Source organism: Cotesia typhae, unplaced genomic scaffold (assembly GCF_013202065.1).
Source record: "Cotesia typhae breed Kobodo isofemale line unplaced genomic scaffold, CoteBio_Ctyphae contig_119, whole genome shotgun sequence".
Taxonomy (NCBI): Eukaryota; Metazoa; Arthropoda; class Insecta; order Hymenoptera; family Braconidae; genus Cotesia; species Cotesia typhae.
The window spans coordinates 3609750-3636015 of record NW_027423712.1 but is presented as its reverse complement, the minus strand read 5'-3'; the positions used below and the strand labels follow the sequence as shown (position 1 = coordinate 3636015).

Genomic DNA, 26266 nt, shown 5'->3' with positions numbered 1-26266 from the left:
ACGCAGGAGAACAAAGAAAACTGCGTATGACCTTGAACAGGCTTAAACCTAAGGTTGACAAAAACATCACCAGATGGTGTATCTTCTCGCATGTACTCGTCATACATGCAGTTTGAATATATAAACCTTTTCAGATTATGAACAATAAAATGCACCTGTGATCTAAGCAACTATAGTTGATGGTTAGATCACAGGTGCATTTTTTAACAAAATGGTGAATTCACAATTCAAAATGGCGGATAGCGGTCACCAGATGGCGGATTTCAGATAGCAAATTCAAAATGGCGGATTCAGAATGGCGGATTTCAGATAGCAGCCACCAGATGGCGGAAATCTGATTCAAAATGGCGGATAGCAGCCACCAGATGGCGGATTCAAATGGCTGATAGCAGCCACCAGATGACGGATTCAAAATGGCGGATTGAAATGACGGATTCACAATTCAAAATGGCGGATAAATTTTAAAAATGGCGGGGAAATGGCGGACAGTAAGATGGCGGCGGAATTCACCACCAGCGCCACCTGCAAAACCTCGACCATATTCTCAAATTGTCGGTAAAACAGGTCACCCATATCAACAATTGGTACTTAGCATGGACACAGACCCTCTGTTGGTAAAACCGATTCCTGTAATGTCGGTATCCCCCAGCTTCACTACTGAGATTAATTTTTTTGATTAGCCGATTTCATACAACATGGGTAGAACTGCTAAAACACTGTCTATAAAAAACTATTACAAAAAATATAGTCTACGATTTACTTGCTCACTCTATTTTTTATCTCATTTTTCTAATAAGTTCAATAAGTAAACTCTCATTTTTTTCCAAATTTATTAAGTCCAAAATTATTTAATTCCACATAGATATGATGTGTATACGTATTTTGCCACATATGCAAGAAATTACTTTGACAGTATTAGACAGTAGTAGAAGAAACTAATGTTTTTAGAACAAATAATTCTTACAGTTATTACCAATATTTGTGAGAAAATCTCTAAAATTTGCTTTTGAAATTGTTAAAACTGAACCTGAAAAAAAAGAGAGGTTGACAAATTACTGTTCTTAATTTAGTCGCTGGCACACTGGACACAAAACTAAAAAAATTACAGTTTTAAATAAAAATTTTATTATTTCTGGAAGTACATTTTGGAGTTATAAAGTTTTGAAATCACATTACAAACTAAGAATTGCTTTTAATAATAATTTTATATTTTCAAAAAAGTATATATTTAAAACTGTAATTAATACAATTTTCCCTTTTGAAGTGCCACATAATACTATGAGAGATGTAATTGCTCAACTGCATTTTTCCTAAAAACCAGTAAAAGTAAGACAAATAAAATTTTTTGCTTGCATTCAACTAAAAAGATAAAAAAATTGGGCAAACTTATGAGTTGGAAAAATGTGTCAAGTTAAGGTCTTTAACTCTCAAATTTTGCAAGTTTTCATTTTTAACAAGATTTTGAAAGTTTATTAAAAAAATTTTTCAATTTAAATTTAAATAATTATTAATACTATGTTTTCAAGTTTTTTCTTGAACTATTAATTATTGAAACGAAAAAACGTATCAATAATATTTTTTCTATGGATGGTAGGCTTGTCGTAATATAATTGTTCTAATTTATCATTAATTAATTTTTTAATTATCTTTTTATTTTCAAAAAACTTTTAACGGCACATTTCTTATTTTATTAGGTTTACAAAACTGAACGTTTACTCTTGAAGAAAAAAAAAACGCCTTTCAGTCATAGAAACATAAATTGGTAAAGTTTTTTAAATTTTCAAACTGCGATTAGAGCTCCGTTAAAAAAATCAATCTTAAAATTCTAAGAAGTTATTTTTACAAAATCAACGATAAAGAAATAAATGGTAACTTTTCAAAATTTGATGTATATTCTTAAAAACTCGAAATATCCTCAGAACTTAACAACGGGAATATTTCATAATTTATTTGTACTTCAAAGGAAGAAATTGAACTTATAAAAAATTATTGTGAACAAAAAATAGATGGAACTTTTATTTTAATTTAATATCGAGGATTCTCTAACCCATCCCCGTATTTTAATAATTGAAACTTTTAAGGCAACGTAGAAAATGGTTTATAAAAAATAAATAGTTGTTTGAAAATAATACTTATCAATCGTAATTTGTTAAACAACTACTGTATGAATTACAATTTTATTTTATTTTTTAGATGTAGTTAATTATCAATTTTTCGATTCAAAGTTTTAACTTTCGAAAGTCAAGATATGTGGTTGCATTACAAAAATCTCGATATTCATTTCAAAAGCTCTATTTTTGTCGTTTATCTTGTCTTTTTGTTTTCTTTGTTTTTTCGGGTATCAATATTTAAAGTCATGGAAATAATTCTACATAAGAGAAAATAAGAAAATCGTGATAGCTCATTTCTATTTCAATGGTTTTTTTAATTTATAATGATAAAAATTATTAAATTAAATTAAAGCATTCAGTTAAAAATCGTCAGATTTTAAATTTGCCTAATTTTGTTAAAGATATACTTGCTATTGATTTTTTTTAAATTGATAATTTTCCTATCAAACACATGTAATGAAACAAATTTTGAGATTTTCATTTAGCAATAAACTCTGACCTACATTTTTTAAAGATATTTTACTACAGGAACCTTTTTACTTTTATACTTGACAAGAGGAAAAATTTATTCAATATTGATAATATTTATTCTTTAATATTTATGCGAAAATTATGAGTCTTGAAACATTACAATAGTTTAAGAGCTTTCAAAAATTTACAACAAAGCCGAAAAATTTAAAAGGAACAAATCGTATGTAACACGATTAACTTACAAGCTCTAATTTAAGAAATTATTTTATGGAAATTCAAAAACAGGTGATTTTTAAGTTATCACTAAGAAAGTTAAAAATTTACAACAATTAGCAAATTTAATAATACAACACTTTTGTGGTTAGACGAATGAAAGAATATATTCCTTCAGCCACTTATTTAATAATTAAAAAAAAATTGTTCATACTATAGATAATTAAGGAGATAAGAAATTGAATTGTTGCAAGAAGTTTTTTTTTCAATCTTCAAGCTAACTTTTAAAACTGTAAAAAGGGAATAGCAATTTATACATTTTATATAATTATAGATAATACACAAATTGTGAAGATTAGTAATCAATAGTGTAGGAAAATATAAGGACTCAATTTTACTGATTTTTTTGTAGAAAAATTCACGAACAATATAGGTGTGATATGTCTACAAATAAAAATATAGATATTATTTGTTTACAGGATATTTGTTTTATGAATTGTAGTAACATCGAACTCGAATTTTCTTGCAATTGACAAGTGGTCACTAAGTTATACCTTTGCTGTTATCACATTTCACTTCATCAGATGACATAAGTATTTTTCTATAAGTACGATTATTAGCATAGTTTCAAAATTTTTAAAACTCAACAATAGTAATTAACATTACATTTATTAATTATCTTTATTATTTATTCCTATTAATTAACAGCGTTAAATATTCAAAATGTTTACGCCAAAAATATTTTCTATAAGTATTTTATGATGTATTTTTCGACCATATATTACAAAAAAAAATTCTTTGCGATATACATTATATGTGTATATATATGGGAATGTTAAAAAATACAACTTATTTTCGTGCTCAAGCCTGAAAAAGAGGTTTTGGTTGTTGACAGTTTTTTTTTTACCAATCATAGTGTTTTATATATTTAAGAGATAGCCGCAAACCGAACCAAAATCGATTTATTCGTTCAAGTGTTTGTAATTTAGAAGTATATTTTTGATAGCTTTCAAATTTGAAATAGCTAAAAATTTTAGTGATAGCTTGTAGGATTAATAATTTTTTATAAAACTTAAATAGAACTTTTGAATATCGAACCCGTGTGATAATTAAAAGGAAAATTTATCTCCCGTTACAACCATTTTCAAGGTCTGAGCTAAAACAAAACATTTTTAATACTCCCTCATATATGCTTGTATATAAATATGTATATAACGAGTCTGCCCTTTTTGTAATTATATATTCAGTTGGCAAACGAACACCAGTATTTTGTTTAAGTTTATATTTTTTATTATAATATGATCTTAATTATTCGATCACTTACATTCAAACTTTAGGCATTACATTTTGTTGTACAAATCAATATAACTTATTTCACTCAGTCATTAAGATATACATCATCTATTATCAATCAAAATAAATATTTTGCTCGATTTTTTTTTTTTACTCTTATAACATAAGTTACAACAAGAATTCGTTTCTATGAATTTTACGTATAGAACTATATCGTATTACTATCTGCTTAGTTTTTTGTGTCGTTATTATAGATCAATGCATTAAGTAGTTTTTTGTATAATTCAGATATTCTCTATTATTTTTAATAATAATAAAAATCAATAATAACAATATTAATAGTATTTTTATTGAGTGTTAATTTTTGGTATTATGTATTATGTTGCTTTCGTGATTTTACTATTTAATAAATCTAAAACCAGCTCGGTCCACCGAATTTCGTTGAAAGACCGCCAATCCCTTTACCAAACATACTTCCAACTTTTCCTACAACATTAGACGTTACATTGGTAAGATTGGCGACGTAATTTGCATCATCCGCGCCTGCAGATTCGACAATAGTAACTTTTGTTTTTGGTCGTTCAACGTCGTCGTCATTTCCATTCTCGGAAAGTCCTCTGTATTAAAAAATAAATTAATTTGTAACTAACCAATAAATACTAATAATTAATTATATTTAATACTCTTAAAATTAAGGAATGTTCTTTGGCAGTAATAGTACCCTGGTTAAAAATATTGATTGAAAAGGATTGAAAATGATGAAATTAGAATACTTTTGAATAATTTCAATTCTTTTTCATGTATATATAGATATACAGTTCACATAGGGTAACTGATTCCCAATACTTTTCAATCAATATTTTTAATCAGGGTATATACAAAACGCGAGATTTACAGAAATATTGGGCTCGTTCAAGTTAGTAAACTAAGTTCATTACTAAGTCTACTAAGCTGGACTGAGCTCAGGTTCGTATACCTTGCATTTTTTTTTATAGATGTTCTTTAGAGAGAATGTAGTCACTTTTAGTTTTTGGTATAGACGTGAGCATTAATGCCTGGGTTACAAATTCCATCCCTCTCATCCATTTTTAACCCAGGTATTAATGCTCTCGTTTGTACAACATCTTACAAGATCTTAGTAAACTTGAACGTGCCCACTATCAACTGATCCTGTAATATAAAATCGATAACTAAAATTAAGTTAGTTTAGTATCGAAATTATATCGATACCAGTCAAATTCCTATTCAATTTTATCAGGTATTTTGATGACCTATTAAAGGTAAGCTACAGAATACAATCTTGAACAAAATTTTTTCTCAAAATACTTTGGAGCTAGACTATTTCGAACCAGTATATTAATTAGTACATTTTCTGCAATCAAATATTTTAAATTGTCAAATTGATAAATAGTTTTAAAAATTTGTTTAAAAATCGAAGAAATATTGTTTACGTTTTAAAAACTGATATCTTTTATGTTACTTCATGAAACTTGAGATAATCACAAAACTCCTAAGAAAAAGTAAAATGAAATAGCGGAAACTCAGTGAAATTACAAAACTATCTATTTAGTTAATTAATACATTCCTTTTTTTTAAGTTTTATTATTTCGCGACCCAAATGCCAATAGGGCGTATAAAATTTTTTTTTTCGCCATTCAACTTAGAACTGCTCAAAACGTAAAGATTTGTCAAAAAAATTTTTCGACATACTAATGTCAAAAGGGCATATCTTAAAACATACGCCCTTTTGGCTTTAGAAAAAGTTTATCCTAAAGATAAAAGGACGTATAATAAAACTTTCAATTTTGCTCTGAAATATGAAATTTAACTCTAAAAAATAAATCAAAATCATTTATCAAATCATTTTACAAATACCTATTTGTAATTTAATAGTCAATATATATTTTCAATTCTGCAGAAAAATTAGTAACATACAAATTACAATTTAAAGCAATCGGCAAAAACAATTATGCGCCCTTTTGGATTTAGGTCGCTAAATCTTCAATATCCTAAAGCTAAAAGGAAGTATAAGTTAAAAAAGTTATAAAACATACGCCCTTTTGGCTTTGGAAATTTATTTTTTTACTTTTAGAATTAGAAAATGTTAATAAAGCGATTAGTAAAAAAAAAATGTATACGCAATTTTGGCACTGCAAAGCCAAAAAAGCGTATAAATTGATATGCGCCCTTTTGGCATTTGGGTCGCGATTTATTTATTAACTTCCATAATAACTTTGCTGAAACAAATCACTTACTCGTCATTCTGAGCACTCATTGTTAAGGCACAAGTTGCTTCTTCCGTTTGCATTCTTTGCGCTATCGTCTGATATGTCTTCGAATTCAATTTATCTTCCATCACTCCTTGGAGCTCAAAATCTGAATAAACTTTCTTTACAATGTGAGCTAAACAAGTACACTGATAAAGATGAAGACTATGATCCAATCTGTCTGATAACCATGTGCAAAGCATTTTGATTTGTTCAGTATACCATTGCTAAAATTCATAAAGATGCAATTCAAACATCCGTTTTTATTGTATCGATTCATAAAATAGTTATTATTGTTACTATACCTCGAAGAAGTTCAAAATCCATAATTCGTCGATGACTTTGCTACGAATTTGATCCATACAATTTCTTGTGAAATTAACGTAAGCTTGACCCATTTCTTTACCACTGCCAGAGACTTTCTAAACATCCGAACTCCAAATTATTATTATAATAAAAGTATTTGTACAAATAAAAACTCGAAATTGAAACTAGAAGAAATTAAAAGTTAATATGCAATTAATGTACCGTAAAACTAAGAATTGAACCGATGAATGATCCTTCGTCGTAACGTGATAATTTCGATAAAGTTGCATCTAAAACTGCGACAAGTTTGTCAATCATTCCCTGATTCATACTAGCTGATGTTTTATCGATTAAATCATCAATTTTGGCGTGGTACTGGTGCTAAAATGATAAGAATGTTAGTACAATTATATACGGAATTTATTGGCAATTACAAATTTTAATTTTTTATTATCTAATTTAAGTAATTTATTGGATGAATTAAAACTTCTACTATATAACTAGAAAGAATAATAGCCTGGTATTCAGCAGCCAAGTTTTTGGATCCAAGCGTATTAAATACAAATCCCGTTATAAATTAAGTATCACTTTGTTATTTGAAAGTTTACACCTGGAAAATTCTATCAATCAATTTTATCAATTATCACCGAGAGAATCTATTTTGGTAACGCTTTTTCATTTTAATCTTTGCTCTATCCCGGAAAAAACGGATTAGATCTGGCCATATATAAAAAGATCTGGCCAGATCTTAAATTGTCTCTATCTGACAAGATGTGGCCAAACGTAAGCAGATCTGACCAGATATAACTCAAAGAAGAACGCCATTCGGCTACACCCGAAATGGAAGGTAGATTTCATAGAATGAATTATCATTTTGTCTCGATAACTTTCATTTGACATTGAATGAAATTTATTTTAACATACACTAGTAGGTTGTATTACACATTGCCTGAAAATGGTCTAATTGAACTCTTAATTAAAAAAAAAAAAAAAAAAAAAAAAAAACTAATAATTAACTAATAAAAAACTAATAATTAAAAGCTAATTGTGTAAGGAATCTGTATACTACATTTCATTAAGATCTGTTAAAAATTCTCGATAGAATAACATTCACAAGTTGGTTGTACTACACATTGCCTGAAAGTGGTTCAATAGAACTCTTAACTTTGATAAGGTAACTAAAAATGGTCAAAATTTCAATATTATGTACGTCAACTTAAAGGGAGTTTCATGAGCTTTCACAAGAATTTATTAAAAATTAGCCATTTCTTTTCAATCAAAAGTTATCCATCAATGAAGCCTCCGAAAATGCGATTTTCACCATTTTGATAATTTTGAGGAGCTACCATTTTTAAATTTATTGACGGATGTCACTCATCTTCGAACTCATTTAAGGTTATTATCCAAAAAATATGTGTAGCAAATTTCATCTATATCCGTCAAGAACTATAAGCATAATCGTGGCAACATCCAAATTTATATATACATATATATAACTTTTTCAACTAACATTATTTCTAAGCTTTACTCTACTAGTTACGAGATATTACGACAAAATTCCGAGTAAATTCCGACATGAGGACCTATGCAAAAGATTGATTTTTTAGAAATCAATATCTAAAAATAATCTGATTAGATCTGGCCAGATCTTTGAATTGTCTCTAACTGGCAAGACATGGTCAGATATAACTCGATCTGATCAGATGTACTAAAAAATTGTTTATAATAAATATCACAAGATCTGAATAGATTTATTCAGATCTGATCAAATATCACCAGATAAAACGAAGCAACATATCTACTCGATGTCGATGAATACACTTATGAAAGTTAAAAATTATAAATGTCAAGCTCTAAATAACTAAACAAAATTTATTAAGAAATAAAAAATAATGAATATCTTTCTCAATAAATAAATGGGAAGAATTAAAGACCCATTGTTATTCATCCTTATTACCATTTACTCTAATATAAGTAAAACTACATAATCAGATCTGATCGAATCTGATGCTGTTAACAGCTCCGATATAGTTATTTCTGGCCAGATATGATAACATCTTTTCATGTCTAATATATTTTTCAACTCAGATATAGTTATGTCTATTTACATCTGATCAGATATGACTAGATCTGATTATGTCTCAAATCCCATATCTGGTCAAATATAAATGGATCTGGCCAGATATAATTGTGTCTGGTTACATCTAAACCTTTTTTCCCAGGATCTCATTATTTTCCACTAATATTTATCATTTGACTACATTTGATTTAATTAAAAGAATGAAAAAATGATTGTACTTACAACGTCAACTCCGTCGACTGCACATAACTTAAAGCTTTGATTTTTCGCGTCTAAAATAACATTTACCATAGCACACATTTCAGAGGGTATTATATAATCAGTAGAGATAAATGTTACGCCTTTTTTCAACCATTGTTTAAATGCATCGTCAGTTCGTTGGATACACGATTCTATCATATCACACGCCATAAGCTTTAAGCGTTGTTCTAAGTGCTGCCTAAACTCTTGATCAGGCCAATGAAGACCACTAATAAAGGATTGCAAAGCATCGAGTTTCCAGAAAAGGTCTTCTGAAGTAGCACATCCATTTCCTTTAATTTCCCATCGCTCTTTTTCGAATCCTTTGTGAATAGATTGTGCTATCGATGTCTCCATAAGATCTACATAACGTACCACTAGAGGCGCAAATGTGTCTCTAAGATGTTGATGAAATCGTCCATTTTTCAAATTATCTGTTACATTTATTCAATATTTTTTAGAGGATTAGGAAAAAAAATTGGAATTTATTTGAATATAAAAATATAATGTATAGAACAGATAAAAATACTCATCAATAAAACTTACCATCTAATCGAAGATAGTCGTTTAAAATTTGAAATAATGGAAAACTTTCCCAGGTATCAGGTGGTTGTTCGGATAATACTTTGTCCATGTCAACGGCAAAGAGAGACCAGAAGATCTCAGCGTGCTCCACCAGGAGATCGCTGAACCAGGCGAACGCCTGCGGTGCAGTGTAGTAGGAGCGAAACGTGAAAATATTGGACGACACACATATACGGTGGAAAATTTTTCTTTTGCCCAAGGTGGTGGGACCGCCAGCCATGGGCAAAGAACTCTCGAGGACTCAGAAGACACTACAAACTAATTTCTAATATCCTTCTATTCTATAAGCTATTTCTACAAAATAAATTTATGCTACGATGAATTATTAACTTGAGCGATAAGCTCAAGGCAACATAATATAATAAATATTTTCATAATAATAATAATAATAATGTATAGATTTGTCTTCTGAGGAGGTTTTAGACCCTTACCTGAATCTGTTTAAAAGCATGCTTTCCCTCTACCTCGAAAGCCCTTAACAATCAACACTCAGTTCTAAAAACCTAACTAATACCTCCGAATAATGTTCCTCATTTTGTTGAAGTAAATCAACACAAAGCTCAGCTAATCTTTTAAGATCTTCTAATTTTTTCCTTGGGGGAACATCTTCAGCATTATATTCATCTTCAATTTTAGCTGCTGCTGATAACATCTCATAGTTAACAAGCGCTGCTGTTTCTAAACATGATTTTATGATCCCTCGAACTTCATCAGATGGACCGTTTGATGAAATATCCTTCATAAGAACACGTTCTAGAAGAGATAAAGTACCCTTCAGGGCACCTTCTGGACGACCAAATGGAAAGGTGTACCTAAAAATAACATAATTTAATGTATTAGATATTTCATTGGTTGTATTATAAAATTAATATATTACAAAATAATTATTTTCAAATACTTATACATCAAGAAAAATTAATAGTGGGAATTTCTTTGATATTTATTCTAGAAGAATCTCGAATGTTTCAAGTACTAAAAAATCTCAAAAAGCGATTGACCCTGCAGGCCGTCCCTAGAACTTTCCGCTATTTTCAAATTTACAATGCCCGACACTAACCCGCTATGAAGTTTTGAACTCTTTGAGCTCACAAATACAACAGCATTTCAAGCTCTAAGATCCGGTAGTCGTTTTAATGAAATGTTTTTTCAAAACTTTTGAATTTCAATATTTCTCGAATTAAACGAGTTTTGATGTGTTTGAAACATTCGATACGAATTTTTGCATACAACATTTTCTGAGTGCAGAAAACTGATCCATCAAGTTAAGAAGTTCTTGGGAAAAAAAAAAAAAAAAAAAAAAACACTTTCTTCTACAAAAATATCTCTTAAAGAAATCAAGGGATTTTGAGATAGTTGACAATGATCGACTTTTTTTTTAATCTCGATTTTTTCAAACCGGGGAAGATGGACAGTTGAAAGAAAATATACATAAAATCATAAAAATAATTTTGTACACTGTCAAAAATTTTCGAGTGAATGCGGAGTGAATGATTTTAGATTAATTTATTTCCAACGAGAATGAAATTTACTCTAAGACGGGTTGAAATTATTTTATTAACAGACTTCGCTCTGAGGACTAAATTGTTAATTTTCTTTTTTATTGAATAAAAATAAAAAAATAGTTTTGACTCGTTTAAAAATGATAAAATGCGTATTTAGAAATTTAAAAAATACAATTAATAAATTGTTTTTTAATTTCTGTTGAAATTCGAATTTTAAAAACTTTCCCTAGCGGTTTCGACGACTCAGCGTAAACTCGGAGTTTACGCGGAGTTATTATGGAGTACACTCCCTCTCGGAGTTTAATCGAGGTATAATCGGAGTTTACGAGGAGTTTTAGGAGTGTATTCAAGGAGTATTGTGTGCAGTTATGATACGGAGTCACAAAAGTATATTATTGGAGTTTTCAAAAAGTTTTTGACGAGTTTTTTCGGAATCGTTATGAAGTTTTCTTAGCGTTTTTGTCGAATGTTTTCGGAGTTGCTGTGGAGTTTTTTTTTTAGCGTTTTCGTCGAGTTTTTGACGAGTATTTTCGAAGTTGCCATAAAGTTTTTTGTCAAGTTTATATAAATCAAAAAAAAATTTTTTTGAGTAAAATTTATCTTAATTCAGCCAAAAAAAATAATTTGACATATAAAAAAACTTGTTTCAGTTAAACAAAAATTGATTTTAGTATAAGAATTCCGCACTCGTATGTTTTTGGGATTAAAATCCAGACCCACTCCGAAATCGCTCCGCGAAAAAAAAAAAACTCTGGATTCATTCCAAACGCGGAGTGTTTAATTACTTCACTCCAGTACTCCGAGTAATGGGAGTATATGCGGAGTAAAATTAATTCCCATTTTTTGAGAGCGTAGATTTCAGTTTTATTGAAATTTTTATAAAACTGATGCAGCTTGAAACTAATCGTGTACCCGGGTCGAAAAATTTAATCTGATTTTGAGTAAAATGATTTGCATTTGAACTTATTGATCTGTGTTTAAACTTTTAAAAATATTTTTTTCTGTATTTGATCTACTATTCAAATCATTTTGATCCGTTTTTGGTCTAAACAACCTTTCAGTAAAATAATTTAGCAGCTATAAATATTGTATGTTGTTTCTAATCAAATGAGGCTGAAAAGTCTAATGTTTAATGTTTTATTCTAGTTTATCTGTAATTGGATTTTATATATTGTTTTCAATCTCAATATGAAATCTCATACTGTTGATATAAAATTTAAACTCTAAATGTTCAAAGGCCAAAAGTCGACTAAGATGGCAACTTATAATTTTTTCAAGTCTTAAGTATCTTATTAAAAATTATTATGTCACATTTATTTGAAAAAATAAGTTAATTTATAATATATTCATGCGCTCTCTTAATTTATAAACTGATCGTTGAACATAACCTTACATTTGTCACATTGATTTGTTATAGCTTAACATTTCACGGCTAATAAAAGTTTTTAAAGTTTTGTATCTGCGAATATTAGTTGCAGTTATAATTGATAAATTTGTATTAACAAACGTAAAATAGTTCTCATCGTTTCATTGGATCTAAATTTAGAGTTTTCTAAGTACCGATATTAAGCACAATCTGAATATATCGAGAAGATTAAAATTTTGACAAGATGACAAGATAAATATTAAACTTTATCCTTTCAAGTTTCATATAATGAGCAGTATTCACTATTCGGTAGTGCGAAGTATACCTTCTGGTATACATTGCACTACGAAATAGTGAATAGTCACTATTTTAGTTTCAGAGAATGAAAAGCCGTGCCCTGTAGAGGATCTTCGAGGACATTAAAATAATAATAGATAAATATATTATTATTATGATTATTTTCATTATTAGTATTATTATTATTACTATCAAATTCGTAAAAGGTCTGTTTTTGATCTACAGACGATCAAAAACCGACTAAAAATGATGGAACGTTTTGGTCTGTTTTTGACCTTGATGCGATCAAAACCAGCTAAACGATTGTGACAAAAAAGTCTGATTTTAGTCTTTAAACAATAGAAAACAATTTTATTATAACATTAAAAATGGTCTGAAATTGGTTTGAATTGGGAATAGTACGAGCTAAAACATATCAAATTCTTATATAAAATAGATATACACAATAAAATTAAATTGAAAGAAAAATATTAAAAATTTTCATTTATCGTGAAATAGATTAAATTTTTTAACTCGGGATATGCACCAATTAATACGCCATCTATTCAACGTGTATACACGATGTTGACACAGTACAATATTATATATTTTTTTTTCCCCAAAAAGTTTCATATAATAATGTCAAAAATAACTCTCAACTAAATTTGAAACTTTTTGGAAACGAAAAAAAAATTTTTTCTTATCTGACTATTATGTAAGCACGGCCTATGCACTTGAAAAGTGTATAAGCTGTGTATCCACGGTGGGCTAAAAATCGCAAATAAAGCTATAAATTATAGGAATGTTTTAAGTTTATGATAAACAATAGGTTTAATAGGCTTAAATCAATTAAAAACATGAGTTATTTCATGTCATTATTTGTAAATTAACTACTGTGAAGCACTGATGGATGTCGCCAAGCTCTATTGTAAAAGATAGAGCTTAAGCATTAAACTTTGATATCGTATGCATAATTTAAGATACTGTATAATAATTGAAAAAAGTTATTTTTTCACATTTCTAAGCATAATAAAATTTTTCAGATTTAAAATTAATAGTAAATCCTAATCAAATACTATTACCTGAAATTCGTAATTTGTTTTTCTAATAGTTGCGTTAAGCGTTCTTTGATTTCTGCAAATTTATCTTTTTCTTCGTGTGTTATAGTTCCTATCCCATCTGGACGATTCCCACAAATGTGACTTGCACAAAATGCAAAACTAAAATGGAGTAATGTGGGATCTATCATACAGCCTCGTTCTGAACGATCTAGAAGATCGTTAAGGTAACAGAGATGTCTGTGGCATCCACGAACTCCGTATCTTAATAAAAAAATAATAATGGTTACCATAATAAAACTTGACTATTATAAAACTATTTATCAAATATCGACTGTTTATTGTAAATTATCATTGTTACTTTACCTTGCACAATATTCATCTATTACAAAAAGTTGACCTGGTGAAAACCATCCTAAAGAACAGTATGGATCATTAAGCCTGTAGTCAAGAGTTAAATTTTGAAGAAATTTGAATAGACTAGGATGATCAAATTTGCATGGATCGGCGCTTATGAAATCTTCCATGCCATGTTTTCTAGCTCGATCAGCATCTCCTTGTATTTTGCTAATGGTAGAGTTTTTATCAGCAATAGAAACAGGTGGTGTAGGTTTATGAGATTGACCAGTCGCTCTGTACATAGCCATCACCCATAAATGGCACTCATTCTCGTCGTCCGAGGCAAAAACAATGTTGTCCCCTTCGCGGACGGCGTTGAAGAAGTACCTGAAAAAATAATATAATTTGCAAATAAATTTAACCATAATATTATTTAGGTCAATAATATTGCAGTATTGTAACTACCTTCCACCTTCTAACTCTGTTCCAAACATAATATTAGCAGAAACGGCTTCAATATAGTCCACTGTATAGCCATCGAGCTGCATCATTTCCGACGGCTCACTTTTTTTTTCTTTATATGAGCACATCGCAAATGTGTACTGCGAGACTTGGACTAAAGCATAGTACCGTTTCTTCCATTTTTTCCACACTGATTTTCCCATAGCATAGAGATGGCCGCAATGTTTCATATTCAGTGGTTTATCCATTCGACAAGCTATTTTAATTCTTAAATCTTGATCTGGATCTTTTTTTGCGACAGTCATACGATGCCATTCGGGTACCTTTGAGGACAACGGAGTTGGCCGTAATATTACTTCGCCCAATTTCTTGTCTTCGAGCGCCAGCATTGCAGGATTTTCTGTATATAGACGGACTTTGACCACTGGTAATGGATGCATCGTTGTAAAATCACCCTGAGTATCCCACCTGTAAGAATGAAAATAAAGTAAAACATAGAACATAGATTACAATGATTAAATATTTTATTGTTTTATTTTTTTTTTTTTCTTCAATCATTTACATGGGCTTAGAAGCTTCAGCTTGATCAGTTTGTAGCTTCTCACCACCCTCGACTTCCATAGTGCAATACACAATACGATTTGGCGCGAGGCTTGTGAGACCTTTAACCTCCATGACAACAACTTCCATAGAAAAACTCAAACCCACGTCCATTTTAGTGAGTTGCGGATCGGAATCAGCGGAGTCGCTCTCCAATTTAGCGAGAGAGCCCTGGGTGCGGTAGCGGGAGCGGTCACTACGGCGCTTCAGCTTCTGCAACCCATATTTGCTGTCTATCGAACCCTTGGAGACCGGTAATGACTCCAAATTAGTCATTAGTAGATTGATAGACGACTTGAGCTCCTCAATGTAGAGCGACTCCATCTCCTTAAGGAGAAATTTCGGCATGAGCTTTCGGTTCTGAAGAAGAAAGAACAAACATAACTTAGTAATTGCACATTGAAATTTTGAATTAAGTTCATCATTACCTTTTCCATTTCGTTAACTTTCTGAATGCGACCGTCCAGCTCCCTCCTGATGGCGGCAGCCTGCTCGTCGGCTGAATCCAACAGAAGGGCGTTGAACAGAAGCTGATGCTCAAATTTTTTTATGCCAAGAATTTGTTGAAACATGTCATACAGTTGCTCTTTCGACAATATCAACTCCGAATTCAAGGACTGCTGTTGCATCCTAGATGGCCTTTTGGTGTCTTCGTCACCAGTTCCTTTAAAAATACAATCGAATTTAGCCAGCCAGGACGTAAGAACAGTCTCTTTGCTCAACCCATCGATTTCCGGGAGGCTGCGAACACGCTTTTCGATATTGTTCCTGAACACCTCTCGAAAGTCGTACTGGGAACAAGCTCCGCTTTGTACTATTTTCACAATTCTTTCTGATTTCAGAAAAACGTCGTAGTAATTCTGAATGGCATTGTGGAAGGCTTCATCTGCCATAATTTGAGTCTCTCCTTTTAGGAAAGCCTACAAAAATTTAAGATATAACATCGCACTTATTAAAGCTTTCATTACCATGTCATAAATTCCTTATTTCTAAGTTTTTCGAAAATTTTCAATTTTTAAAAGTTTAAGTAAACGATATTTAAAAAAAAACTCGATTAATTTGATAAAAAGTATTCGAAGATAATATATTACAGATTCAAGAATTAAGACTCTGAGAGGCTTCTAAAGAAATTAGAAATTTTCATTGCATGGCTTCGTAGGTCTAAGATATATTTATCATGAAAATCAAATATATATATATATATATCTATATATATATATATATATATATATATATATATATATATATATATATATATATATATATATATATATATATATATATATATATATATATATATATATATATATATATATATATTTGTATAAATAAAATGTACCTGAAAACGAGAACATAGTGTTTCCAGTTGTTGTTTCGTAATTTTCATTTGTCTTCGAGTCATATCTGTGGGTTGTTTAGCATTAAATGGATAAGCTATGCATCTCGAAATAAATACGTAAAGTTGTATACGAGTCTTTCTTTCTTCTTCTTCACGTTCTTGTTTATCCTAAAATCAAACAATTAAAAATTTATTACATACATAACTGATTAATTTATTTATGTATTTAAAAGATAAATATTTACTTGTAAATCAACTTCAGTTTTTTCGCTAGCAATGGACGGTGAAGGGCTGGTTGGCCTTTGCGCAGATTTTGCATAATTGGCGGCATCTTGAGTGGCACTCATCGATGGCGATAGTGAATTACGTGCACTTGCTGAATTAGGTACATCTAATCCAGAGCCTGCAGTTTCTTGCTGAGCTGGATGACCTTGAGCTCCCCCTATTTGACGACCATGTGATCCACCATGTAAGCTTGGTGAGCCAGTGCTACCTTGACTGTGACCTCCGGGTGATGCAGTAAACCCACTAACATTACCTCCGGCGGGGCCTGCACCAGAGCCTCCGCCTCCAGTATTACCACGACGCCGAGAAACATGTCCACCACTGGCACCTCGTCCTTCACTGGCTGATCCACGAACGTTCTGATCTTCATCACTTTCTTCATCAGATGAGCTTGGATCAATCATGATGCTGAATACTCTTCAAAAATCTGATTACACTTTAATCCAGGCAAGTTGTCTCTAGCAACGCTTTCTTTATAACTGCCAATTTAGTTACTCGACTTATCTCCACTTTTAGACCTTCAATTAATAAAATCATTGATGCTTTATAATTGTATATTACTTTATAATAATATGAAAGAAATAAAATTATAGATCAAATAAAATACTGAGATTTTTTTATTATTTCGAAAGTACTTAACCGAATAAAATCAAAACCTCTATTATTTATTTTCAAATTTTAATTATTTCAATACGATTAAATTCAAGTAATTAAATATGTGTAATTAATTATATATATGATTTTTATTCTAGTAATGAATGACGATTAATATAGTCAGCAATTAAATCTCAAAGTGATTCAAGTTCAATTTAAATTGACCACAAAATATTGAAACAAAGTAATCACGGCAGAACTTTGAAAATCTATAGTAGCAATCAAAGTGATTAATTTGTTACATACATTTGTAGTCAAAGTAGAGTTGATGGGAGAATTGTATAAACAAATTCAATAAAGATAATGAATAATTGACATAATCAAATTGCTCGATTTTAAAAATTCTAATGAAAATAATGAGCTCTCAAATTTTGTAAAATTTATAATGTTCTTGACGAGAATTTATTTAAAGAATGATTAATTCATCAGGAAAATCGTGACGAAATTATAGAAGTAATATTATATTTCAAGACATAATGTTTGTTATCAATAATACTATCTCTAATATTTAGTTTTATTCACTTATTCTCATTACTATTCGTATAAGTTATTAATATATGAGTATCGATCTATATTTTTGTACAGTTATATGTTAGTAGCAATGCTGTTATTATTTTCATCTTCAAGACCGTGCATTTCAGTTTATTTTTTCTCTATTTTTAACAACGTTAAAGGAAACCATGACGAGATAACTATGTCGACTCTGATAAAATTTATATTACTGAAAACCCGGCGCATACTTTACTTGCATACTTATTCAAATCGGGTATACTCACGATAGATATTTATATGAAGCAACAAAGTTACCAATTTTCGTGATTGGAAGGAACTATAGTTGTAAAAAATTCACAACACTCAGACAAATACATTTTTTCCTCAAAAGCTACTTGAATATGCAATAATACGCGGAAAAAATTTTTAGGAAAAATTACAATTTTTACACATGGTAATCCAAGATTAAACTTTCGATCTCTTCACTTTCATAATTTTACATACTAAAATTTACGATGTTATATCGTAAAAATGCATATGAAAGTAAATATACAAACTTTTATGATGTAATATAGTAAATTTTTAAATGTAAAATTATCAAAGTGACTGCATTGAAAGTCTGGTCCTGGATTACGATGTGACAATTTTATTATTTCCCACAATTTTTGACTTCCCTCTCAGAAAATTGAAAATTTTCAAAAATTGGGAAGTTATTGGTTTTTACCCCGTTTTGCGAAAATCGAGTTTTCATCAGATCTCGACGTTTTGAAATTCTAGAACTCTTCCCTGACTATTTTTACGGCGGTGTCCGTCGGCTATGTGTGTGTGTGTGTGTGTGTGTGTGTGTGTGTGTGTGTGTGTGTGTGTGTGTGTGTGTGAACCTCTCATAAATCTTAAGCAGCTCGACCGATTTCATCAGGGTTGAGGCCATTCGAAAGGGCTTGAACAAACTTAAATTTTGAATACAATTTGGACTGATTCAAACCGATACATTTTGAGAAATCTAAAAAAAAAATACAAAAAAAAATGTTTTTCAAATGTGGTTTTTTTAAAATAACTTTTAAACGGCTTCACCGATCGATTCTGGAAACTAATCAGCTCTTAATATAAAAAAAAACTGCATCGATCGCCGCCAGCTCGGTCGAAATCGGTGTATTCGTTCGTGAGTTAACGTTGTCGAGAGAAAACCGAAAAAAGTGTTTTTCGAAATTGCTTCGAAATTCCTAGTTCGATTAATTTAAATTTAATAGTTTTTTCATGAGGCTTAAAAAACTGCGTCGAATTCCGCCAACCCCGTGAAAATCGGTTCATGAATTTAAAAGTTATGGCAATTTAAACTTCAAAAAATATTATTTTATTAAACTTCCATCAGATCTTTGAGCTCGGAGAGTTCAAAATGACACGACAACTATATTTTTGAGCTCGAAATATACATATACTTGTTTGAATGAATTGTTCTTTATATTGCCAATTAGGAAAAGACATTAGTATTGTTAATTTTAAAGAGCTCAATCAACATACCAATGACTTCTACCACAAAAATATATTATTGAACGCTTAAAGCTTGAAAATAGCGGGAAGTTCCAGAGATGGCCTGCAGAGTCAACTGCTTTCCCACTTTTTTACTGAAATTAAATCCCTATTATATCGATTTTTAAACTTGATAAGTTTGTTCGTTTATATGTGGACTTGAAAGAATGATAATGTCTGAATAATTAATAATTATTCCCTGAAACCAGTATTTGAGAAATGACTGCCTTAAGAATGGATTATTCAATTAAGCTCTTTAATAATTTTTTTGAATACACTCATGTGTATTCGGACTGTATCTAAAAAAGTTTATTATTATGGAATTCGAAAGTAACTACCCTGTCCTTGTACACTCATCAGCATAAAAAACAATGTGAAACAAACTATCACTGATACTAGCTGATGATTTAATTTAGAAATCTAAATCGAATAAATTTTTTCGAAAACGAAATTTCCTCGTAAAATTTATATTGCTACTAGATGTTAGAACTCGTTCTGCTGTTTAGAGCTAACTTCAAAAATGCTAAAAAATTGTTTTCTTAAACTAATTATAAATTCTCAAAACGACTGAAATTCTTTCAGACAAGCTAAAGTATTCTCAAACAAAAAAAAAATTTCACAGTTCAGAAACTTTGCTCCGTTCACAATCGATTTGGTATTTCCGTTTCGGAATATTTATTCTGCGATTAGAAATATATTTTATCTTTTTTTATGAAAGGATATTGAAATACGTTGATTCCTATCTCAATATTATTTTTAATTAATATTTTTATAATGAGTTCTATATGAATTATTGATCGGCACGTATCAAAAACATGTATTATCAATAACTGTAACTCTGCTTATGAAAGGACATTTTCAATATTTATATTAGTTTTATAGAGCAAAAACGTCAATATTTTAATTTTCTTGAAGCACACTATTTTGAGATCCGTTGATATGTCGGTCACGAGGTTTTTTGAGTACAGCAGTGAAATCATTACTTCAATTACCTCTTAAAACAAAGAAAGAAAGGAATAAGCTTCAAATATGCTCAAGGCTTTATTGATTACCCGAATTATAAAAACTCAAATTAAATTTATATATAGAGTAGTATTATCTATTCGATGATAATAATAATAAGAAAGAAATATCGATTGTATAAAACTACTAGAGAGAATAATACACAAACACCCACACAATTATAGTTCAATTCTGTCTAAAAAAAAATTAGATAATCATTAAATTTCCCTTATTTTTTACAAGTAAAGTAAAATAAATACGTGAAATACTCATTCACATACAGTTAGTAGTCGCATCGTGGAATTTTTCACGGAACGTTATTGATCTAGACACGAGTTCTAAACCTCGCCATTGCTCTAACCACTGTGGCACATGTGTCGTGCAGAGTAATACAAACTTGGGTGTGTCATATAGTTTCTAGACATTTTTTCAATCAACGATGAACAATTAACAAATAAAACTTAAGTTTCAGTCACTCAATAATGCCACAGAATATTGATGTCCCGTTAGTATCTACATAGTTTTAATAACTTTTCCAACCAACGTATCTATCATTCAATTTAATCCTGGAAAATCTATCATTTATGATTAAAAAACTAATATTCGTATCACTAATAATGATAATATGAAGTTATGTAACTTAATAATCAAATGAATCACTTGAAAAAAAAAGTTTATACTTTTTAATTAACAATCTTACCATCCTGTAATATATTGAGTAGCTGAACTTTTTTAGCATACACTTGAGCACAGATTGAACACCGGTACTAGAGTGTAAGAAATATGACAGTTCGGCAGCGAGGACGATGTATCATTGAAAAGGACGCAAGGGGGTGTCGCGATGTACTTATAGAATAGAAAAGGGTAAAAATAAAATAACTTGATAAATAATAATGAAAGAATATGACTAAAGAATGAATCTTATTATAACTAATATATGAGAAAGAATTTGAGGAGAGGTAAAAAAAATGCGACAAATTCATCGACAAAAATGAATAAACAGAAATTGCAAAAAACGATTACTGTCGACTCGCGCACTGTGACGCGTTTACTGGTCGGTGGATAATGAGTGATAAAGCTAGAAAGATAGAAGAGATTGAATCAACGTAATGTGGTTGGTGCTAAAGAGGGGCAAAGAGTAAAGAACGACTAATTTTAAGAGAAGGGAATGCGGTGTATTAGAGTGGGGTTGCTAAGAACGAATGAGAAAAGAGAATTCAGTCAATTCGAACCAAAATCAAGTAGAGAGGGAAAGAGTTTCCCTACTTTGTATGAAGAGCTACTAGGCCATCGATCGACTGCGCGTTTGTTGTAATAGCAGCTGACTGTTTTGTACACGCAAGAATTACTCTTTGATATGGGTTTTACCCCCCATGGAAATGCATTATAATATCTCCAAACTGAAAATTTACTTATTTATTTGTTGATAAAGCCAACAGCTCTATGGCCGATTACAAGGTTACAAAAATGTGTAAATGAAAGCATACCTTTCACCAGTAAGCTTAATTGCACATGTTGCTAGCTATTATAGTAACATTATATTTATATTTTTATGTTAAGTAGATTTAAAATAGACTATAGAATAAATTAAAAATAATAATGTATGTTGAAGCTAGAATATTTTATGCTATTTGTCTCATATTTAATCGAAAAGATGCAAGGGCATTAGCGCTAATGTATGGTGTGCAGTCAAGTGAGTCAATAGAACTGTCTTGGTGCATAATATAATTACAAGCATTAATTAGTCTACTGATGGGCGATGAAAAAGCAAAATTGTTTCTTTACCGTGGCGGATAAAAAGGCTGATCAGATCGTAAAAATCTCTAGGGTACTAAGATAGAGATCTGTCTTATTTTGTCTTATCTGTGTTAATAATCTGGGGCATTCAATATCACCACTTAATATAACTGAAATCAGGAGTATCCCGGGTCGAAAAATTGAGACTGATTTTAAACAAAATAATTTGCATTTGAACTTATTGATCTGTATTTAAATTTTGAAAAAAATTTTTTTCTGTATACAAAGAAAAAAACAGCACTGATTCTGTACAGTAATCAGTAGTGTTTTGAAAGAAAATGTGGTTAAAATGCTTGAGGCAATGGAGAGCGCCATATAAAAACTAATGCCTACTATTTGTACATTACTAAGTCGTGCGCTGACATTAACCAGTCGTGTTTCATACAGCACTCTCTACTGTCTATGGATATTTTTCTAATATTTGTACGAAACAGTAACCATTGATGTTTTATATTCTCCGTGTATTTTATCTACTATTCAAATTATTTTTGATCCGTTTCAAAACTTAACAACCTGTCAATAAAATAATTGAGCAGCTATGAATATTTTATGCTGCTTCTAATCTAATGGGATTAACAGTTTGATCTATTTTTAGTCTAGTTAATCTGTACTTAAACTTTATGTATTTTTTTCAAACTCAATATGAAATCTTCTCCACGAATTGGGACTCGTTTTAGAGCTTCACCACGAGTACGAGCATCCAAATTCCGATCAGTATATCTTTATTAATGAGTATAACATTGAGCAAGGTATGATAATAAATAAATCATGAAGTTTGAAAAAAATTAAGTTTATTTTCAATGCAGTTTATCGGCAAGAGTTTGGAAAATTTTCATAAGGGCTATCCATAAGTTACGTCACACGAATTTCAGGAATTTTTAACCCCTACCCCCTCCTTGTCACAGGTTGTCACATTTTCAGAACCCCCTTCCCCTTGATTTGATGTCACAAATTTTTAGGGCTTCACACGAGACGAGAGTAGGCGAGATTATCAAAAATCTCGTCTCGGTCTCGTCAATTCCGACGAAATTAAGTCTCGTTCGAGTCTCGGTCTCGTCTCGTTACCAATTGTCTTCGAGCTCAAAAATACAATTTGTGTGTTATTATGAGCTCTCCGAACTCAAAGATAAAGCTTTTCTATGCTTTTGAGTTCTTCGAGCTGAAAAGTCTGATTAAAGTTTGATAAAACACTATTTTTTGAATTTTCAAACCGCAATAACTTCTGAATTAATCAACTGATTTTCACGCGGTTGATGGCATTCGACGTAATTTTTGAAGCCTCATTAATAATCTTCAAGTTTGAAGTGATCGAACTAGAAATTTCGGTGTAATTCCGAAAAAACAATATTTTTGGTTTTGTTTCATTCACGATATCTCTCGAACTAATCGACCGGCTCCACAATGAGTCCTTCAACAACGGAAATGAAACGCCAGGAAGCTTAATCCAAAAAAACTACGAACGTCACTTACAGGGAGCTGTTCTACTCTTCAGAATAATCTGACTCCGGATACCTGCAGCGAGACAGAAAAGGCAGTACTAAATGGGATGAAGGAGATTATTGCAGCATGTGACGCCTCTATACTGCGGCTAAAATGTCAGAATTTTCACAGACTGGCGTACTGGTGGTCAACAGGCATAGCAGAACTTCGCTAATGATGTTATGAGCTACGTCGCCGCGCCACGAGATCTGCGAAACGCTCCCCGAACCAGAACTTACATTCGGAAGAATATAAGCAGGCCAAAAAGACGCTAAACCGAGTCATCAAAGCAAATAAAGCGAGGTTGTGGAAAGAGATCTGCAATGATCTCAACAAGGACATCTGAGGTAAAGCCTACCAAATTGTCGTCAAACTACTTGAAAAGGCTTCACCAGAAGCGCCGAAGTCTTTTGCCATAATAGACAGCATTGTAGCAGTGATTTTCCCTAAACGACCGCCGCGGGAGAAGAAACATGACGCTCAAAACTGTGAAGTAACACCCTCTATAATTAAGGAACTACAAGACGCGGCGAAGTCACTCAAGACTGTTAAAAGCACCTGGACATGATGGCATCCTGGCATCAATGATCAAGACTGTAGCCCTGGAATACCCAGACATAATCCTGAACACTTACAACGCATGCTTGGCAACTGGCACGTTTCCCGCGGTCTAGAAGCGGCAGAGAACGGTTCTCTTAGACAAAGGTAAAGGAACCCCCGTAACAATTTCGTCGTTTAGACCACTCTGTATGCTGGACATTGCTGGAAAACTGCTCGAGAAGCTCATATAAGGAAGATTTCGCAACGACATCGACCGTGCTGGAGGCTTTGCTACCAACATGGCTTTCGGAAAGGTCGTTCGACAGCCGGAGCGATCGAGAAAGTCATAAGGACAGCAACACAAGCATGGTCTGGTAGCCTCAAAGCTCGTAAAGTATGTCTTCTCCTAACGCTAAACCTCAAAAACGCATTTAAAAACGCAAATTGGAGATACATCTTAGACGCTCTGGAGCACAAGTTTGACGTGGAGCCAGAAAATCTGACACTAGTCGGCAACTACCTTGACGAAAGAAAGCTAATAGTGGAAACTACTGAAGGACCACATGAATACGCCATAACGGCTGGCGTGCAAGACTCAATAATGGGGCCCGATCTATGGAACGCAGACTACGACGAGCTTCTTAAAATCCCGTTGCCAGAACAAGTAGAGCTAACGGGCTTTGCAGACGACTTTGCAGCCACGATAATAGTAGACAGCGTAGAAGAAGCCGAACTACTAGTTCGGAAAACCATTGACGCCGTCGAAACGAGGCTTGATAAACACTACCTACAACTCGCCAAACAGAAAACCGAGATGGTCGTTTTGACACGTCAAAAATGATTCCCAAAACCATTCACCGTGGACATGGAAGAAACAAAACTGACGTCAACAAGGGCCCTGACGGTGTCTAGCCTAGCAAGAATCTTGACGAACACTATGGGACCAAGAACCAAAAAAAGAAGAGTTCTTCTAGAAGCAGTCCATTCGGTACTGCTTTATAGAGCAGAAATATGGGTAGACATATTGAAGCAAAAGACCTACCGGCGGAAGATAGCGGCAGTGCAGCGGCGAGGCGCTCTCAGGGTTGCCTGCGCCTACCGAACGGTTTCCGAGGCGGCTACATTGGTCATTGCGGGAGCCGCGTCCATCGACCTACTAGCGTTTGAGAGAGCAAAACTCTATAATGCTAAAAATAGTGGCCAAAACATGAAAGACGCAAGAACGAGGATAAAGGCAGAAACGCAGCAAGAGTGGCAGGACCGATGGACATTGGGAGGGACGGGCAGATGAACGGCGCGCCTCATTTCAAACATCAACGTCTGGCTTTCTCGGAAGCACGGGAACACGGACTTCTTCCTGACTCAGCTATTAACGCGACATGGGCAGTTCAATGCCTATCTTTTCAAGATGGGTTTGCACAGCACACCAACGTACAAATACTGCTCAGACAAAATTGAAGACGTCAAACACACGTTCTTCGAGTGTGATCGGTGGAAGGACTACAAAAGCAGCGCCAAAGAAACAACTGGCACCACAGTAGTGAAGCTGGGGGTGATACCGACATTACAGGAATTTGTTTTACCAGCAGAGGGTTCGTGTCCATGTTAAGTACCATTTGTCGATATGGGTGACCTGTTTTACCGACAGTTTGAGGATATAGTCGAAGTTTTGCAGGTGGCGTTGGTGGTGAATTCCGCCGTCATCTTACTGTCCGCCATTTCCCCGCCATTTTTAAAATTTATCCGCCATTTTGAATTGTGAATCCGTCATTTGAATCCGCCATTTTGAATCCGTCATCTGGTGGCTGCTATCAGCCATTTGAATCCGCCATCTGGTGGCTGCTATCCGGCATTTTGAATCAGATTTCCGCCATCTGGTGGCTGCTATCTGAAATCCGCCATTCTGAATCCGCCATTTTGAATTTGCTATCTGAAATCCGCCATCTGGTGACCGCTATCCGCCATTTTGAATTGTGAAT

At 32.1% G+C, this 26266-nt stretch overlaps 2 protein-coding genes across 3 annotated transcripts; one reads left to right on the top strand and one right to left on the bottom strand.

Moving 5' to 3' along the window:
• Positions 1-1249: 1249 nt before the first annotated feature.
• Positions 1250-21547, bottom strand: Cadps (calcium-dependent secretion activator 1). Of its 2 annotated transcripts, none has more exons than XM_074247063.1 (15): positions 21172-21547; positions 16754-17311; positions 16509-16676; positions 15598-16089; positions 15132-15529; positions 14573-15037; positions 14135-14494; positions 13793-14032; positions 10078-10378; positions 9528-9684; positions 8964-9415; positions 6884-7042; positions 6661-6777; positions 6344-6582; positions 1250-4705 (listed from the first exon to the last, which is right to left on the bottom strand). In XM_074247063.1, the coding sequence occupies exons 2-15, from the start codon at positions 17195-17197 to the stop codon at positions 4501-4503; spliced, it is 4197 nt and encodes a 1398-aa protein (XP_074103164.1). In that variant the 5' UTR covers positions 17198-17311; positions 21172-21547; the 3' UTR covers positions 1250-4500. The 2 variants fall into 2 exon arrangements, with proteins under 2 accessions (XP_074103164.1, XP_074103175.1); XM_074247074.1 differs by having other exon boundaries at positions 10081-10378.
• Positions 21548-25224: 3677 nt separating this feature from the next.
• Positions 25225-25578, top strand: LOC141532193 (uncharacterized). Its single transcript, XM_074250423.1, has one exon. The coding sequence runs from the start codon at positions 25225-25227 to the stop codon at positions 25576-25578; it is 354 nt and encodes a 117-aa protein (XP_074106524.1).
• The last annotated feature ends 688 nt before the right edge of the window (positions 25579-26266 follow it).

Bases quoted from the DNA above. Each gene is read 5' to 3' on its own strand.
- Cadps (XM_074247063.1), bottom strand. From the start codon at position 17,197: ATGATTGATCCAAGCTCATCTGATGAAGAAAGTGATGAAGATCAGAAC. The intron at 15,530-15,597 runs GTAATGATGAAC...TTTCTTCTTCAG, and splicing joins AAGTTAACGAAATGGAAAAG to AACCGAAAGCTCATGCCGAA. The intron at 10,379-13,792 runs GTAATAGTATTT...TGTTATTTTTAG, and splicing joins AAACAAATTACGAATTTCAG to GTACACCTTTCCATTTGGTC.
- LOC141532193 (XM_074250423.1), top strand. From the start codon at position 25,225: ATGGGACCAAGAACCAAAAAAAGAAGAGTTCTTCTAGAAGCAGTCCAT.